At 33.2% G+C, this 17345-nt stretch overlaps 2 protein-coding genes across 4 annotated transcripts in view; both read left to right on the top strand.

Moving 5' to 3' along the window:
• Nucleotides 1-4706, top strand: part of UBL3 (ubiquitin like 3) — a 44880-nt gene extending 40174 nt beyond the window's left edge. The window contains exon 6 of the mRNA XM_089852661.1: nucleotides 89-4706. Within this exon, the coding sequence (XP_089708787.1) occupies nucleotides 89-153 (65 nt within the window). The 3' untranslated portion in view covers nucleotides 154-4706. The remainder of the gene's footprint in view (nucleotides 1-88) is intronic.
• Nucleotides 4707-7248: 2542 nt separating this feature from the next.
• Nucleotides 7249-17345, top strand: part of LOC149623597 (sodium- and chloride-dependent glycine transporter 1-like) — a 32359-nt gene continuing 22262 nt past the window's right edge. Inside the window, exons 1-2 of one of the 3 annotated variants that reach the window (XM_089852631.1) lie at nucleotides 7249-7908; nucleotides 8660-8750. In XM_089852631.1, coding sequence (XP_089708757.1) covers nucleotides 8736-8750 — 15 coding nt within the window. In that variant the 5' untranslated portion in view covers nucleotides 7249-7908; nucleotides 8660-8735. Of the gene's footprint in view, nucleotides 7947-8659; nucleotides 8751-17345 lie in introns of those variants that run through there. The other 2 variants (XM_089852630.1, XM_089852629.1) reach the window with 2 other exon arrangements.

Below are 17345 nucleotides of genomic sequence, written 5' to 3'. Positions count from 1 at the left end.
TAAGACATTATTAACACGTGTCATATCCCGTAATTGCGTAACTTTGATTAATTAATCATAAAATTACGCGTTTTTTATTTTTTTACAGACCAACGTCAAAAAAGCAAAGAACGAAGCAGCGGGTGTTGTAGCTCGAGCTGTTGCATCCTATAATTGGCCATCCCCTTCGTAGTATATATTTTGTTTTTGCTTTCTTTTTAAAAACCCTACAAAATATATTTCCCCGAATGAATCAAGTAAGATGCGAGGATCTTAATCTTAAGAGGCTGTAATATAAAAAAAAATTTGCCAATGTTTAATGGGGAAATTTAAATGGAAGACTGTGTATTTGTTAAGTAACTTTTGAAGAATTAAACCTTCAAAATTCAAATGAAGATGGAATACGTTTAAGGCAAATTCAGCAACAAAAATTCTATTTTGACAAGAAGCAAATTAAACCACCGTGACATTTTACAGTGTCAAAATATACAGTATAAAAAGAAGAAAAAAAAATTAATGCAAATTCAGGATAATTTTTTTCGTGAATTTTATTAACAACTATAATTGACATACGAAAAAAAAACAAAAGCCAATATTAATCTAGTCCTTTGAATTGGTTTTGCGAAGGAAGGAAGGGTATTTTACGCGCGTATAGTTTTTAATTCGTAATTCCTATAACAAACTTAATGATAATTAGACCCGCTTAAACTAAATTAAACTATAAAATAAAAGAAATGACTAAAAAAAATGCACTATTAAATACTCCATCCAATGTAGAGGTTTTTTAGATATAGTCCTGGTGAAAAAAAGAAACTTCACAACTGGAGAAAAATAAATTTACAGAATAAAATACAATACGCTCTCTAAAACTAATTAATAGTTAAAGAAATTAATAAAATTTAACATATCTGAATGAAATATATCCGCCAGCCTTTAATTAGGGATTATGATTTGAATTGTTTTAGCTCTCTCTTACTCTTACTCTCACTCTCAGTCTATAATAAATATAACGTTGTTTATTTGTAAATAAACATCGTTAAAAGGTTGCCGGCCATTCATTCTTCAAAACGTCGTTTTATCTTCGCAACCCTCTCTAAATAATTCTCTCGCATTTTAATATGGGAAGGAACATTGAAATACTATTATTAAAATTAATCCTTGGTAGGCCAAATATTAAATTCGGATTAATACAAATGAAAATCCGTCTTTAAATTAAATTAAAAAAATGATTATTTAAAGATTATCTTGGACTGAAAATATAATTTTTTGAATTGGATAGAATGAATTTTTTCAGTTGTTTTTAACGAAACGATCTTTTAGCCTATGCGTTATGAATTTTTCGGGGATTTTTAATGAAGAAGTGGAGCTCATGACGGAGGTTAGTATTGAAAGAAAAAAAAAACAAAAAAAAAACCCCATTTCAAAAATTGCCGCAGTGTTATTGTAGGCCTAAATCTAATCTATCAAATTTCATTTTTTTAGCAAAGTGTAGCTACCCAATCAAAATTATTTACCTTACAGTAGCTTATAATTTGCTCTTTTCAATCCTTAATAACTTTTTATACCTTATTTTAAACTATTAAATTATCAAACCTAAACTTTACATCAAAATAATTTTAGAATCCATTTTATCAAATTGAATTTTCAGTTCACACTTTCAATCTTTAAATAATTTGAAAAAAAAAAGTATGAAACTTGTATTAATACGCAATTAAATAAACTTGTACAGAAATTATAGCTGTTTTCGGGGCTCAGATATATAACGCTTTATATATATATAAATGTATATTTTAAATTTCTGTACAAAAAATTCTGTTTTTGCTTTTTAGGGGTTTCTTCTCCTTTTTTTTTCATTAATATTAATTAATTATTTAAATTGTGAGATGTTTTTATATAAGTGTATAGTGAACCAACCATAAAAGAAAAAAGGCTAAATTGTTTTAAAGTATTCTTTTTTTTTTTTTTTTTTTTTAACGCCAGCTACTTTTAACTTCTGATTTTTTAGATTATCGTACAGTGAATGTTAATTGCAATCTGAACTCTAATAAACGTCAGTTGAAGTGAAAAATTGTTTTGTAGATTCTTCAAAATTGTGATTGAATTCGAAAATGGAATAAAATGATACCAAGAAGTGATATCTAGTTTATTAGGGAGAAGGTCTAAGATGCCTTTGTATTCGCGCGCCATAGTCCCAGTCCCCCTTTCAAAATACAAGGGGGGACGTAAAAGGAGGCGCCGGGCTATTTCGCCTCTCGCCTCTCCTTAGTCGGAAAATATGACTGTAGTTTTCGTCACTCGCGTCGTCGCGCTGACGTGAGTTTTCAAGAACCAATGAGATGCTGGTTGTAATTTAGAGACGGGGATTTACTCCGGACCTACTATACGTTTGGACTGGAGATAAAGCTGGAAATCTGGCGAATTTATACCTTCTCCCTAATAAACTAGATATCACTTCTTGATGATACTAAGAGCTCTAAAATTGGACGGTACACAAGATTGTTTCAAATATCAGCTCAGTATATCGTCACTAAATTCCAACTATGTAATGTGAATAACCTCAATGCGTTAACGGTCTTATTTACTATCGGGTTTTCTGGATCTTAGTCCCGTTTCAAAACCCTTTTCGAGCTCTCCATCTAAATTTAAATATGAAATTTACAAACTAATTTTTTCACGTAACGTAACGGTGACATTTAAAACCAAACCATTACTTACGTAACTCCTTTTAGTATACGCAGCCAAAAACTAACTGATATTTTTGGATAAACACCTGACACCATAAAAACCTAAACCGTTTTTCTCTCACTTAGTCTCGGTGGTCCTAATTAGAAATATATAATTTTATCTCGGGGCTCGAACATGCATTTTTGAGCAAACTCTAAAAATACACGCAAAATATTTCAAATACAAGTTGTTCGATGAAAAAAAAACAAAAAACAAAAACGTAAAATATTTAGTCAGATATGAATAACAATTAACGCAAAAATAACTATTAACTAACAACATTTTAGTTTTAGCTGGAGTTAATTTATAAAATTAAGGTGAAAAATAAATGATTTGGGATTAAACTAAAAAAAATAAAAGTTTAAAAAAAAAAAAGTGTTAGCATGTATAAAAAAAAAAGAAATTGAGTGCTGTGACTACGTTACGTGTCATGTGGGTATGTTATATATATATAAAGTGCGGTTTTTACACACACACACACAACATAAACACTTAACAACACATTGAACTACTACTAACTACTAGTTAAAAAAACCCGGTAAAAATTGTGCTGAAGATGTTGATTGAAAAGAAAATAAAAAAAAAAATAAATAAATAAATACATAAATGCATGGACAACTTAAAAATTTATGCGTTGCCGAATCTTGCAGAACTTCTACTAAATAAAGCAAGTATGAATAAAATGGTACAAAAAAATGACGTTACCGCAACAAAAAAAAAAAACATTTCTGCATTTTGCATTTTCACCACTATGATAAAAAAAAGTCTTGTTTTTCCACTACTTAGTGAAACAAAATGCAATGTTATTTAAGACAAAAAAAAAACAATGAAATCATTCCACTTATTAATTAACAAAAACAATTATAAAAAAAAAAAAACAACCTGCGAATGTGGTGTTTCGTTTCTGAGCGAGTTTACACTTTACAGAAATCGGGAGTGGTTTAAAACAAAACATATATATATTAAAATATTAATTTTTTTAATAGAAGAATGTTCTGAATTAACCCAAAAAAAACAAAGTTGGTGATTAAAAATACATAAATAGTAGGCTAAACAGAATATTTCCTCATATTAAAAATAATTAAAAGAAAAAAAACAAAACCCTCGTGAGTAAGTAAACCATAAAAGTCCAAACCTTTTTCTTTTCTTCTCTCTGCCATTAATTAAGTTAATTAAGATGGAATAGTAATTAATTAATTAATTAAGAAAGAAAATTAAATTAATGGACATCGTTTAAGATCTTAAAAACATAAATGCAAAACTTATACTAGGAGATTAATTAAATTGTTTTTTTAAGTTTAAAAACATAGCAGGGACTGTAAATTAAGTTTAGCTTAACTATTTAATTCAATAAATCTCAATTAAAAATTAAAAAAAAAAAAATAGGTTTTTCGTTCAATGATACGAAAAAGAAACCTTGTATTTATGATATTGTTACGAAGAAAACGAAAAAAAAAACAACCAAACTTTTTCGGCTTGTGTAGAGATATTCCTTAACTCCCCGCCACCTTGTGTATAATTGTGTTTTAACCTCTGACCCCTCACCCCTTAAAATCTTAAAACATTTTTGAGAAATTAAGAAGATACAATTTTCAAAATAGAAAAAGAAAAAAACAAATCCCCCTTTATCCCCTTGGAAGTTGTAGAAATAATTGTAAAATATGAAGAAGAAAAATACCCCCTAAACATTTAGAGAAAACTGCAATATTACGTTCGTATATTTAAGAAACATCAAATGAGAGCCACTTAAAAAAATATTTAATATTTAAAGATAATAAAATACAAAATAAATGAATAAAACGAACTACATGTAAATTGTGCGTTCTCTAAATACATGAAACATCCCCCCTCCCCCTGAGTATATCTATATCTATCCATTCTCACCCCCCTATCCCCCTCAGATAAAATAAAAAAAAAAGAAATGTTTAGAAATTAATAAAAACAAATGCTTTATCTTGTAAATAATGAACAAATGTAATAAAGTCAGCTAATATTACTCGGAATTCCGGATAATTTTATTGCGTTTCCAAGAAATTAATTGCATTTCTCCGCAATATAATTGGGGGGGGGGGGGGTTGTATTTATATTGACAACTCAGTAAAGATGATTAACTTGTGTCATAACATAAACAATTCATAAGTAAGGGTCGAAAGGATCGTTGCTGCAGTCCCAATCACGTATACTTTTATGAAAGAGTAGAGGAGCGCCTCTGGTTGCTGATTTGTCAGAAAATCATTATTGCCTACTGTCGTATCTATATCTTCCGTAATGCAACTGCGCCATACAAGAAAGGAAATCGCAGTAGGACATGACTATACTCTATTACGGGTTTTTGGAGAAAGTTATAAAATAAAATGGCATGGGCGTGGTTTTCTTTTCAATTTTGTCTCGTATGGACAATGCGACTACTATAAGCCCATACGTCAGACCCATACTTATACATTATAGGGTTTATAGTACTAATAACAGAACTAATATACAGGGTGTTCCAAAAAGGGTGGTATGATTGAAGTACAGTGGGTGACTTTGAGTCGAAAATGTTCTATGAGATTTTGCCATAAGGAACACTCTAAACAAGGGTGTTTTACAATTGAGTGTTTTATGGATGACCCCTTAATTAGATTAGCCGAAATTAGCATTGTCTTTCAGTTTCTTTCTTAAATTTAAGGGGGTCATCCGTAAAACAACGCAATCCTAGCTTGAAACTGGCAATCCTAAGGGCAGAATTTCATAGAACATTTTTGACTCAAATACTTCGGTCCTACAACCCTTTTTTTGGTTGATTGTAACAAAAGGGAAGTGTTATGACAGTAGAATTGTACCATCAAAATACTACAGAACTACGTTTAATTACGAATAAGTTGATGACATGCATTATTAAATTATTCTATTAGAATTTCAAATCCCTATTTCCTTTGGTATAGTTTTTCATTGTAGGCCAAAATTTTCTTGTTGAACTTTTCTTGACGTAATGAATCAAGTTCATCTCCATCCTCGTGGAAGTTAGTCTTATTTGTTGAAGCGTGAATGACTGATCCGTCATCGCGTCTTTTGTAAGCTGGTAATTATTTGGTCTGACAATTTAAATATAACTATATTAAACCTACATGCCTACTGGGTCGTTACGCTTATTATTTTTCACCATTAATTTTGTTGTTTTTCGTTCCTAATGATGGATTTTGACTCAGTGCCTTTCTAACCTCTAAAACCGTATTACCAAATCTTATTCGAATATTTAAGGAAAATTACTATTATTTTAAAGCAATAAAGAAGATTATTAGATAATATTGATAATGTCAACGATGGGTTTGTACCGCTAATAATGTAGACTATATTTAATTTTTTTGCGATTAGATGAATGGAATCTCTTGTAACCTTGAAAGGAGGTGAATCTAAATTGGGAATAATTTGTTACCAACGGGAAATGTACCCTTTCTAAGATTGAATTCAGGTTTTGGTATTTTTTTTTGTGGAGTCCATTTTCCTTATAGTAGAATACAATCTCGGAAGGAATAGAATTTAACATGGGAATAACAGGTAACCAAGGCGAAAATATACCCTTTCTAAGGTTGAATTTTAATTAAGTTTATTAATTTTAAGATGAATCTATATTGAGCATTAGGTGGCGCTATTTTAGAGAAGAAAATCTATATATTTTAAATATAATAACTTTTTATAAAATGACATCTTATTTGAACAAATTAATAAATTTACATTTCTTTTCTCGGGTCAAATATATTTTTAAATTAATTTATATTTTAAACAGCGTAAGTTTAATTACTGTTCAAATTCGTATTTAACGTGAGCGATAGAGGGCAGCTCGATTTCAGCGCCTAACATTATTCAATAATTTATTTCATAAACATAGATATATGAAAATAATGTACATTCCAATATTATTATAATATGTCTATGACTTAGACTATATCGAAGTTATTTTTAAATGGTCCTGTTAAAGTGTAGAAATAAGTTATCTGTAAAGTAATTTCACTCGTTATTACTTTAGAAATTCCTCCAAAATGAATTTTAAACTTGATTCTATAATCAAGGGCTATAGTTATGGTGATTTGTATATTTTCTCCCTTACAATGCCGTTTAGCGTTAGAACTACATATATATGACGCCATTTTCTTTCCAATGATTATTCCCTCAGCCTCTTAGAGTCTCAGCGCTCAAGGATGATAGAATCCCTAGTTTCAAACTCTGCGCATCCTCTTTTCTCTAACTCTGAGGCATAACGTGGCAGCTGGTGCGTTCTATTAATTACACCGGGCCCAAAAAACACGTGACTATAGTTTTTCCCGCCATTTCTACCCTAGCTCTTTTTTTTGTCGTTTCTTTAAATCTGATCAATAAACCAGAGGAGGATCTCTGAGCTTTGCAAGCTTCTCTCTAGAAAAGGGAGTCCAAATATAGATTAGATTTGGAGATTTAGTTCAGTTCAGTTCAATTATAACTATAATAAAAATAATAAAAATAATATTGACATTTGAAAATTTTTGGGAAGTTAACGTATGGATGGTTTTTAAGTTAATTTGGGTAGATGTTTAATACAATCTCTGTTTAATACGAAATCAAGAGCGTGGATTTCAGGAACCATTTCTATTTTATCTTCACGCTACGACGCGTTTGCCTGTTAATAGTATTAAAACTGTTTTAACTATATTTCAAACGCGCGTGCTCGAACCGTATTGGTAAAGGCGAAACTGTACGCTCTAATTTTTCCATCGAAATGGAGGATACGGTTCACCGGGAAACGGTTGTCATGGAAACTTGGTCAAAATGGTGGAAACACGCGCGCGCTAGATCCCGTGCAGGCGTGGTAGGAGTTTTCCCCGCCAAACACCGGGTACTTGGTGAATCGTTGGTCTACCCGAGACAAAAACAGATGCGCGTGCTTTTCTCGTGTGACGAAAGCTAGTTTTGCCGGTTCTCTATAGTCTATACGAAACATTTTCTCGTTTTATTAAAAATAACAAGAAAAATAGTTAAAATCATCTTCTATAGACAGTCTAAATATAGGTTCTACCAGACGAGTCAAAAAATTTAAATATATTTAGTATTTTTTTTTTTTTTTTGGTTTTGAGTTTGCATCGGATTGCCGTATTGGAACTATAGGCCTAGTGTATGTAGGATTGTAGAACTGTAGGTGTAATTTTTTGTTATGCGTCAAACGTGCGTACGTATAGCGAAAAAAATAAAGTAGTAAGTTGACTTCTCGAATTCATGGTGGTTGGTAAATGGTAATGTCATTTTGATATTGCTATCTCTATCTCTATGCTTTTGTCTTATATTTAATTCGGAATAATTAATTTAGAAATGTGAGATTAGTCGTGGTGTATCGTACGTAGTAGTTTCGCATCTATACCTAGCGCTACGTGTATTTTATTTCTACAAGTTTAATCGAGGTGAAAGTTTTACGTATGCAGTGTTGATATAAATAATTTTTGTATTAAGATTTGTCATTTTATATATAAGTTATAATTACATCTGGATTTATTGTATATATAACGTTCATAAGGTTATACGATATTTTTTTAATTAAAATATATAATGTTTTCAAGCTGTATATTCAAGGTTTTAGATGAATATTCGTCATTCTTATATGACTTAGTTGATAAATATAGAACTATAATTGTCATATACTTTTAACATGATTTTAAGTTAAAATTAGGTTCCAGTAATTTTTCAAGGCGGATTATTGTAGTTATTAACGCTAAACTATATAATAATATCGTATTTACGTATACTTAAACGATTTAACTAATCTAAATAAAGCGCTTAAATTAATTAATTAAATTAATGTCTTTTAAACGCGGGAAACGGTATTGGTAAACAAAATACTTAATGAAATAATTTATTCGGTTATTTTTAAGCAACAATTTATAAATCTTTATTGTTTTATCGTATATTTGTATTGAAAATAAATAAGTAACAATATGTTTTCTATTTTCAGGAAACCTTTCTCTCAATCGATTTTCCCAAATTAAACTGCTCGTTAATCACTCTTAAATACTATCTTCTGTATTTCGATGACGTTCAAAAACGTAAGTGGCATTCTATTAATTCAATATATATATATACTTTCCTCCCACGACAAAAAGACATCGACGAAAGATAAGCCGAGTTAATATACGTTATACGAAACATGTAGAAATGTCCCCAAAAAAGTTCACAAGTTCATTCTTTATGACCCTAAGAACCCTGGCGTCGATGAGATACGCATTTATCACTCATAGGTAGAGTTAATAGCGGCGTCATAGCGCGTGTCTTAAGCTCATTAAAACAATAGTCGGTCATTTTAGTATTGGGCCAAGGTGGAAAGTCACTGACTCAATCCGGTAGGTCGATGGGTGCTTACCTACCCACGTGACTAGGTGGGCCGCGCCTCGACCAATGACAACAATAATACGTAAGGCAGGGAAACCTCGTGCTCATGACGTCACCCAAGTCACGATGTAAACAGTATAGTAAAAATGGCCGACACCGCTAGATCGATATTCTCGGCGAGTCGATCGATACGGGACTCGTGCTGCTCGCGATTTTGCGTTTGAACCGCTCCGCCTGTCCCGCCTTTTTATTTTTTCTCTTTTTATTGCATAAAGTGCATTGCCAGGGGAATAATGACATTAAGGAGCTATTTTGGAATAATCCCTCCTCCCCTAGAATTGATTTACTTTCAAAGGGATGAGCCGGAAGTAGCCCTTAGTACTTCCTCTTTCTTTTTTTTTTTTTTGACTAGAACGAAAGAATGAAATGCTCTATATACGTAATCCCCCTTCGACTTCTGGGATTACTAATTGGGCTTAAGTTCATCTTTAAATGGAATAGTTTAGGTCCTTTCAAAACAGATTTCTAGGGAATGTATAGGATAAGATGGAATGGGATTAGTTCAGAACTAAAGTAGTTTGAACCAGAATTTAACGAAGGAGTAAAGGTTTGTTCAATTTCCTCTAGGAACAATCGAAATACCATTCTACCTTCTTTTAATTTAAATAAAATCATAGGTTAAAATGCAAATTAAAAAAACCTTGAACCTTAAATTTTATTATTACAATTTGCATATAAATGTGGTGTGGGGTTTTAGTATATATTTTACGTACTTGTATTGTGAATCCATCATACATGTACATCCACTTTTGTCAGAAAACGCAATTGTAAAGTAATATGCGCAGATAAAACCATTGCTCGTTCAACCATCATAAATCATATTTTTAACTCCGTATTTAATAACGTCATTATTTAATTAAGAATCAACTTAATTTCACTTAATTCGCTATCTAAAATAATTGTATCATTAATAAACCATCAGTCTATTCACATCCATAGTTAATTTCAACGTCGCGTGACTCGCTGCACTCAAATCTTATACAGAAAGAAAAAATAAAGACAAAACCGCCCAGTTTAATTTTACCTTTTACAAAAAGCAATCTTAAACGACCACAGACTAACGTGTAAAGTAAATATTATGAAAGAGTCAACACAAGGAATTAATACGAAAGAAAAAAATCGTTGCTTGGGTTTGTGTGTTGATGCACGATCTGTTCTTGGTTTAGTTACAAGCAAGGGCGTCGAAAAGCCATTTAAAGGGAGAGTGGAAAAGAAAATCAAGTGATTTTTATCGACTCTTCTACTATTTATAAGACATTATGGAAATACCACCGAATGATGTTAAAATTTTCCAAATAGTTAGAAATTTTATGGATAATTTGAAATTTTCACCTCTGACCAATCACGTAACGCCCTACCTTTTTGTTAAACAAATTTCCGTGTCACGTTATATATCTCGTGACATAATTGTTAGTCACGAATCTCTCGCGCTAAATTTCATTCAACATGGAGCGTGCCACGAGAATTTTGTAAACAAAAAGGCATATCGTTACGTGATTGGTCGGAGGTGCAAATTTTAAATTATCTATGAAATCTCTACCTAATTTGAATTTTAAAATTATTCGGAGATATTTTCTGGAGGTTTAACTATGCCGATAGGTCTTATAACTAGTAAAGGAATCGAAAACAAAGATCATTTGATTTTCCTTTTCACCCTCCCTTTAAAGGCGTTGGTTTACTATGAAACGTAGACGGTAGAAGCAAAGAAATATTCGCGTGCAGACTTGGAGTTGCTGTATGAATAGTAATAATGATTGTTGGCATTTGCACGTGATCTCGGACTCGCGACCTTGTCCGAGACGGGAAAATGATTATGGTGACGGCGTTTGGGATCAAAAAACTGAAATATTTCTTTTTTTGGCGCCAAGAATACTTGTCGCCAATCGAGAAGTATTATTAGTGTCTCTGTATTGGAGTGGAAAATTGAGAGTGAGATGTGTGTGTGCGGAGGTTTGTTTTTGCGTGACGCCTGGGTTTGTGTTTGTGTTGTTGTAACCCTTTGTCCGCATCTAGGTTGTTAAACATAATTAGTAAGTTAATTAAGAGCATCTTTTGTCGTGAGTGTGGCGCACTCCTGTAAGCCAAGATTCTGAATGAAAACATTTGAGAGAACACGATGCTTCCTTATAGTTGCAGACTGACCCGTGTCCGCCAGAGGTGACTTGACCCCATTACCCCTTCCGTTACCTCCCAACCTGACTAATCGAGGACCCTTATAGGAACTCAATTTGCATCGAAACCCTTAATAAAAACATAGCAACTTTTAACATGAACAAATTTTCCATTGGCTTGGAAAATATTGGAACCATACTTCTAGTCAATCCTTCTACCGGCCCCGGACTAATATAATCTTTTTGGGACCTTAATTCCTGTTAACACCCATAACATTTACTTCCTCGACACATTCTGTCTCTATTTAGTCATTATTTACATATTTCCTGCCATCCGAATTGAGTCAGAATAATATTAAACCAATTAAGCTATCAAATACTTAAAACTACAACTATCTCTCACTTCGTATCATAACCCCAAAAGAGAAAGGTAGATTTTTCCACTACATCTTCTCTTCTGTAATGCGGTCTGACTCAACCCTTTGATTCAAACTTACCTTTGGAGCATCCGGGACAACCGTTACGGAAACCTGTACAGGGTCTGTCTTTGCTATATATTCCCTTCCCTTTTGGTTTTATCGAGTGGTATGACCATGAAACTGTTTGGAGAAAGGCTTAGCTCTTCGAAGGGAGGATAGGGGTTCGGTTCTGTGTTTGAATGTTTGTGTGCACTTGCAATATTTACTCGGGATCGGAATCGGAATCGCTATCAGGGACGCGAAACTTTCCTGGTCTTTCACTAAAGACTTTTCGAAGAGTAAATTCAATTCGCTCATGAACTTAGAATGATAATTGCAAACATAGTAGTATTTCCAGAAGTGAGATGAGACTAAAAGTAACCAAATTCTTCACTCGGCGAAAGTGAATATTCTTGATAACACACAAACGGTTGACCCTCTAGTAGCGGTTTCTGAATTTTCCCTCCAAAACGTGAGACGGTCGTGGCGGTAGACGGCCGAACTAGATTCAAGCACAGGCATCCGTGTTTCGCGGCTTTAGGTTGAGGGGAAGGGGGTAGGAAATGTTTTTGGAACTCGACCAATTTTTAGCCACATCGTAGTATACGATGAGTCTCTTAGTTTGACCCGAGCCGTAGTAGTAGTAGTAGTGGTCGGAGTTTTCGCTTTCGTTATCGTTATTTTTTAGCTTAAAAGGAACTCTATATTACCACAACACACTCATAGGGGTAACTGGGCTCGGTTAGAGATTTAATTTTAATTAAAATTTTTTTCTCATCGCTTCCGGGAGTCGAACCCGGGTCGCTCTTGCAGAAGAAAGACATTCTACCACTGAGCCATAGAGACTTCATAGAAATCACGAGTTTTTATCCTTAAGTTTTATCTCTAAAATGTCGCGGTGATGTGGGGTGGGGTACCTCTTAATCTGTGGGGTCGGATACTTTTGAATTTTTATCTGTGGGGACGGATACTTTTGAATTTTTATCTGTGGGGTCGGATACTTTTGAATTTTTATCTGTGGGGTCGGATACTTTTGAATTTTTATCTGTGGGGTCGGATACTTTTGAATTTTTATCTGTGGGGTCGGATACTTTTGAATTTTTATCTGTGGGGTCGGATACTTATGAATTTGTATGTTTGGGGTTTTTAGCCACATCGTATCTTTGGGGTCGTATACTCCACCAGACTTCATTATTTAAAATTAAAGTGGCGAATTTAATTCTTAAATGAACTTGTATCTTTGGGGTCGGATACTTCTGAACTTGTATCTTTGGGGTCGGATACTTCTGAACTTGTATCTTTGGGGTCGGATACTTCTGAACTTGTATCTTTGGGGTCGGATACTTCTGAACTTGTATCCTTGGGGTCGGATACTTCTGAACTTGTATCCTTGGGGTCGGATACTTCTGAACTTGTATCCTTGGGGTCGGATACTTCTGAACTTGTATCTTTGGGGTCGGATACTTCTGAACTTGTATCTTTGGGGTCGGATACTTCTGAACTTGTATCTTTGGGGTCGGATACTTCTGAACTTGTATCTTTGGGGTCGGATACTTCTGAACTTGTATCTTTGAGGTCGGATACTTCTGAGCTTGTTAGGGTTGGGCCAAATAAGATTTAGTCGAACGATCTGTAATTGTATATGTATCAATGGCGTCACACACGGAAGGCCCCGGGTTCGAGACCACGTGGTTGCGGAGAAATTGTTTTAGACTCGTTAGTTTAAATTGACAACTAAATTAGTTCAAAGAGAGTGCATCATCGTGTATCGTGGCGCAGTTGGTAGCGGCATTGAATGATAGTGCCTGCAAGATGAATCGTTAAAGATGGTCAGTACCCAATAAAGTCTAGTCTAATGAAGATGCGGAAGTTATTTTTTTATAGTTAGTTTTTAATTCACATAAGGTTTAGTCAAACGATGCCTTCATGTATATGTATCTGCTGTGTAGTGGTTATCTCACCCACTTAACAAACGGAAGGCCCCGGGTTCGAGACCTTTGGGTGCGGAGAAATTGTTTTAGACTCGTTAGTTTAAATTCAATACTAATTTAGCTCAAAGAGGGTTCAACGTCGTGTATCATGGCTCAGTTGGTAGAGCCATTGAATGCCAATGCTAAAAGGATCAATATTCGAAGGTGGTCAGTATGCCACAGTGAATCAGTGCCCGAAGTGGTCAGTATGCCACAGTGAATCAGTGCCCGAAGTGGTCAGTGCCCGTTTAAGTCGTGTCCAAAGAAGTTCGTGCTCAGATACTGCAGGTCTTTTTTAGAGTTTGTTTTTAATTCAAATAAGATTTAGTCAAACGATTTGTGTTTGTATATGTATTTGTTGTGTAGTGGTCATCGCATCCGCTTCACACTCGGAAGGACACGGGTTCGAGACCTCGTGGGTGCGGAGAAATTCTTTTATGCTCGTTTGTTTAAATTGACAATTAAATTAGCTCAAAGAGAGTTCAGAGGTCGGTATCCCAATTGGGGTCGGTATTTCATGAGGTCCGTATCCCAATTGGGGTCAGTACCTCAAGAGGTCGGTATCCCAATTGGGGTCAGTACCTCAAGAGGTCGGTATCCCAATTGGGGTCAGTACCTCAAGAGGTCGGTATCCCAATTGGGGTCAGTACCTCATGAGGTCGGTATCCCATATGGGGTTAGTACCTTTTTTTCTTGAGAAGTGGTTGTCTCATCCGCCCCAAATCCGGAGAGGCCCGGGTTCAATACCGCGTAGGTGCGCCGAAGTTTTTTAAGCTATCTAGTTCAAATTGACAACTAAATTAGCTCAAATAGCGTTCAGCAGCATGTATCACGGCGCTGTTGGTAGCGCCATTGAATGCTGGTGCCTGAAAGATCAATCGTCGAAGATGGTCATTATCCAATGAAGTCTTGTGTAATGAAGATAGTGCTCACACACAGAAGTTATTTTTTTATAGTTAGTTTTTAATTCACATAAGATTTAGTCAAACGATGCCTTGATGTATATGTATCTGCTGTGTAGTGGTTATCTCACCCGCTTAACAAACGGAAGGCCCCGGGTTCGAGACCACGTGGTTGCGGAGAAATTGTTTAAGACTCGTTAGTTTAAATTGACAACTAAATTAGTTCAAAGAGAGTGCATCATCGTGTATCGTGGCGCAATTGGTAGCGGCATTGAATGATAGTGCCTGCAAGATGAATCGTTAAAGATGGTCAGTACCCAATAAAGTCTAGTCTAATGAAGATACGAGAGTGATTTTTTAAAGTTAGTTTTTAATTCGCATAAGATTCAGTCAAACGATGCCCTCTTGTATGTGTATCTGCTGTGTAGTGGTTATCTCACCCGCTTCACACACTGAAGGCTCCGGGTTCGAGACCGCGTGGGTGCGGAGAAATTTTTTTATGCTCGTTTGTTTACATTGACAACTAAACGCTATTCACAGGGTAAGGTAGAGAGGGGTTATCCACTCTTTAGGGTAGGGTATAGAGGGGCTATTCACTCGTTCGATGTGGCTACTATTACGAGCCCTTGGGCCGTCTTGTTTTCTCTGTAGTGTAGGCGCGATGGAAGCGGCATAAAATCCTCAAATTTGTTCACTAGTGCCAGGATATACTACCAATGCTAGAGCCCTTCACTTCGAGTCTCATCTCACTTCTGGTATTTCTAATATAAAAAAATTATATTTATTGTTATTTGAAGTCTAAATATTGACTAGTTCAGTGTAGCGTGATGAGGGCTTCTTCTAAAGAGATCAATATATGCTTTCATGACATAATTTATACATTCATTATGTAAACGAAGGAAGATAAGATTAAATATCGGTGTAGTTTTTAGTTAGGAAGTTTTATTGGACTATACACTATATCAGGATACTTCGTTTGCCAGTGATGCAATATTTGTATTTGAAATATAGTAAGTTAACCCTTCATATTACTTTACATTTCACAGGGGTTTTATTCCAACGCTATCCTTAATAATACCCGATATTCAATTATACGACTCCCATGTTTTATTAAAATTTACTTTGCGCCTTATGAAATATGCATTTATTTGTTTAAAACAAATCCCTTCATTTCATCTACTAAAATCCTATTTCTTGGAATAATTCGATTCGATCAAATATTGGGCGTTTCATAAAACACAGAAGATAAAAACATTAATTTTAATGGCATTTCCTTTACATCCTCCAATTAATTTCTTTTTATTTCGCATACCAAGTCTACGAAACTAGTTCAATTTACATAAATTTAATTACTGGTTATTACCAGTTTTTTCCAACCATGAAATTAAATCGTCAAGTTTTTGAATTATCTCTCGTATTTTCAAGGATAACCAAGGTTTTTTTAAAAAAAAAAAGAATTAATAAAACGGTTCAAATAGTCATTTAGACTATTTGTCTCGTTAAAATCGCTCTAATCAAGGTGAGATTAATTAGTTTGCGGTATTAATCTGGGGATATTACGTCAAACCATCAATATTTTAATTAACTAGGCTAATTACACTGTTAATTAGAAATAATACTACAAGACTTGAAATTGGAGTAAAATAATATTTTAAAATAATAAAATAATATTATAAAACGTTAAAATATATTATAAAACAATAAAGCAATATTTTATATTAAAATAATATTATAAAATAATAAAATAATATTATAAAATAATAAAATAATAAAATAATATTATAAAATAATAAAATAATAAAATAATATTTTAAAATAGTATGAAATTCTTAAATTCAATTACTTTAGATTCTAAACATCTTTTGTGTTCTAGTTTATTTTCTCTCTCTCTCTCTCTCTCTAAATATTTTCCATAAAATGCTGGTATAAATCACGTCCTTATTCGAGGCTAGAACTCTAGTATAGTTTTAATAATAAATATTTAAATATCTAAGAGTGTAATGTCCCGTTAATGTTTGTAAACACTACTAAAATGCTAATTCAGCGTTTTGTTTACACACAATGAACTTCTTCGTAAGCGGGTTCAAGAAAATATTTGAATAGCGCACGTAAATTCTTTCACTGTTTATGAGACTTAAAACGATTTTTATGAACCAGTAAGGAATGCGCGAGGGGATAGTTACTAAATATAGTCGGTACCTTTGACTGTACCAAGTGAATTAGTTTTAAATAAAAGTTATTCTCTAATCGGTATATACGGAATAAGAGTGATTATCCACTCGACAATGCCTACGAGTAAATAGCAAAACTTTAAAGTAGCATTCTTTTACACTTATTTACACCAGAAGTCCGTAACTGAAGTATTCTACACAAAGCAAAAAACCTGTTTATGTTCTTGAGAAGCCAACTTATAGGGGTAAATATCCTAATGCATTTTCTATGGGCGCCTGTAGAAGTGTTTTGCCTGCTGAGCACCGAAGTGTGAATTTTTATACTTAAATTAGATTAAATTTATACTTAAATTAGATTAAATTTATAATTAAACTAGATTAAATTTATAATGAAATTATATTAAATTCATAATTAAATTAGATTAAATTTATACTTAAATTAGATTAAATTTATACTTAAATTAGATTAAATTTATAATTAAATTAGGTTAACTTTATACTTAAATTAGATTAAATTTATACTTAAATTAGATTAGATTTATACTTAAATTTGATTAAATTTATACTTTAACCTCCTTAATATATTTTAAATTTTATTTTACTTGATTTGCACTAAAATAATAACAATAAAAGTAATAGT

Source organism: Phalangium opilio, unplaced genomic scaffold (assembly GCF_054372755.1).
Source record: "Phalangium opilio isolate 3A_F unplaced genomic scaffold, DU_Popi_V2 ptg000113l_1, whole genome shotgun sequence".
Taxonomy (NCBI): Eukaryota; Metazoa; Arthropoda; class Arachnida; order Opiliones; family Phalangiidae; genus Phalangium; species Phalangium opilio.
The sequence above is the reverse complement of the archived record's forward strand: the minus strand, read 5'-3'. Positions and strand labels throughout refer to the sequence as shown.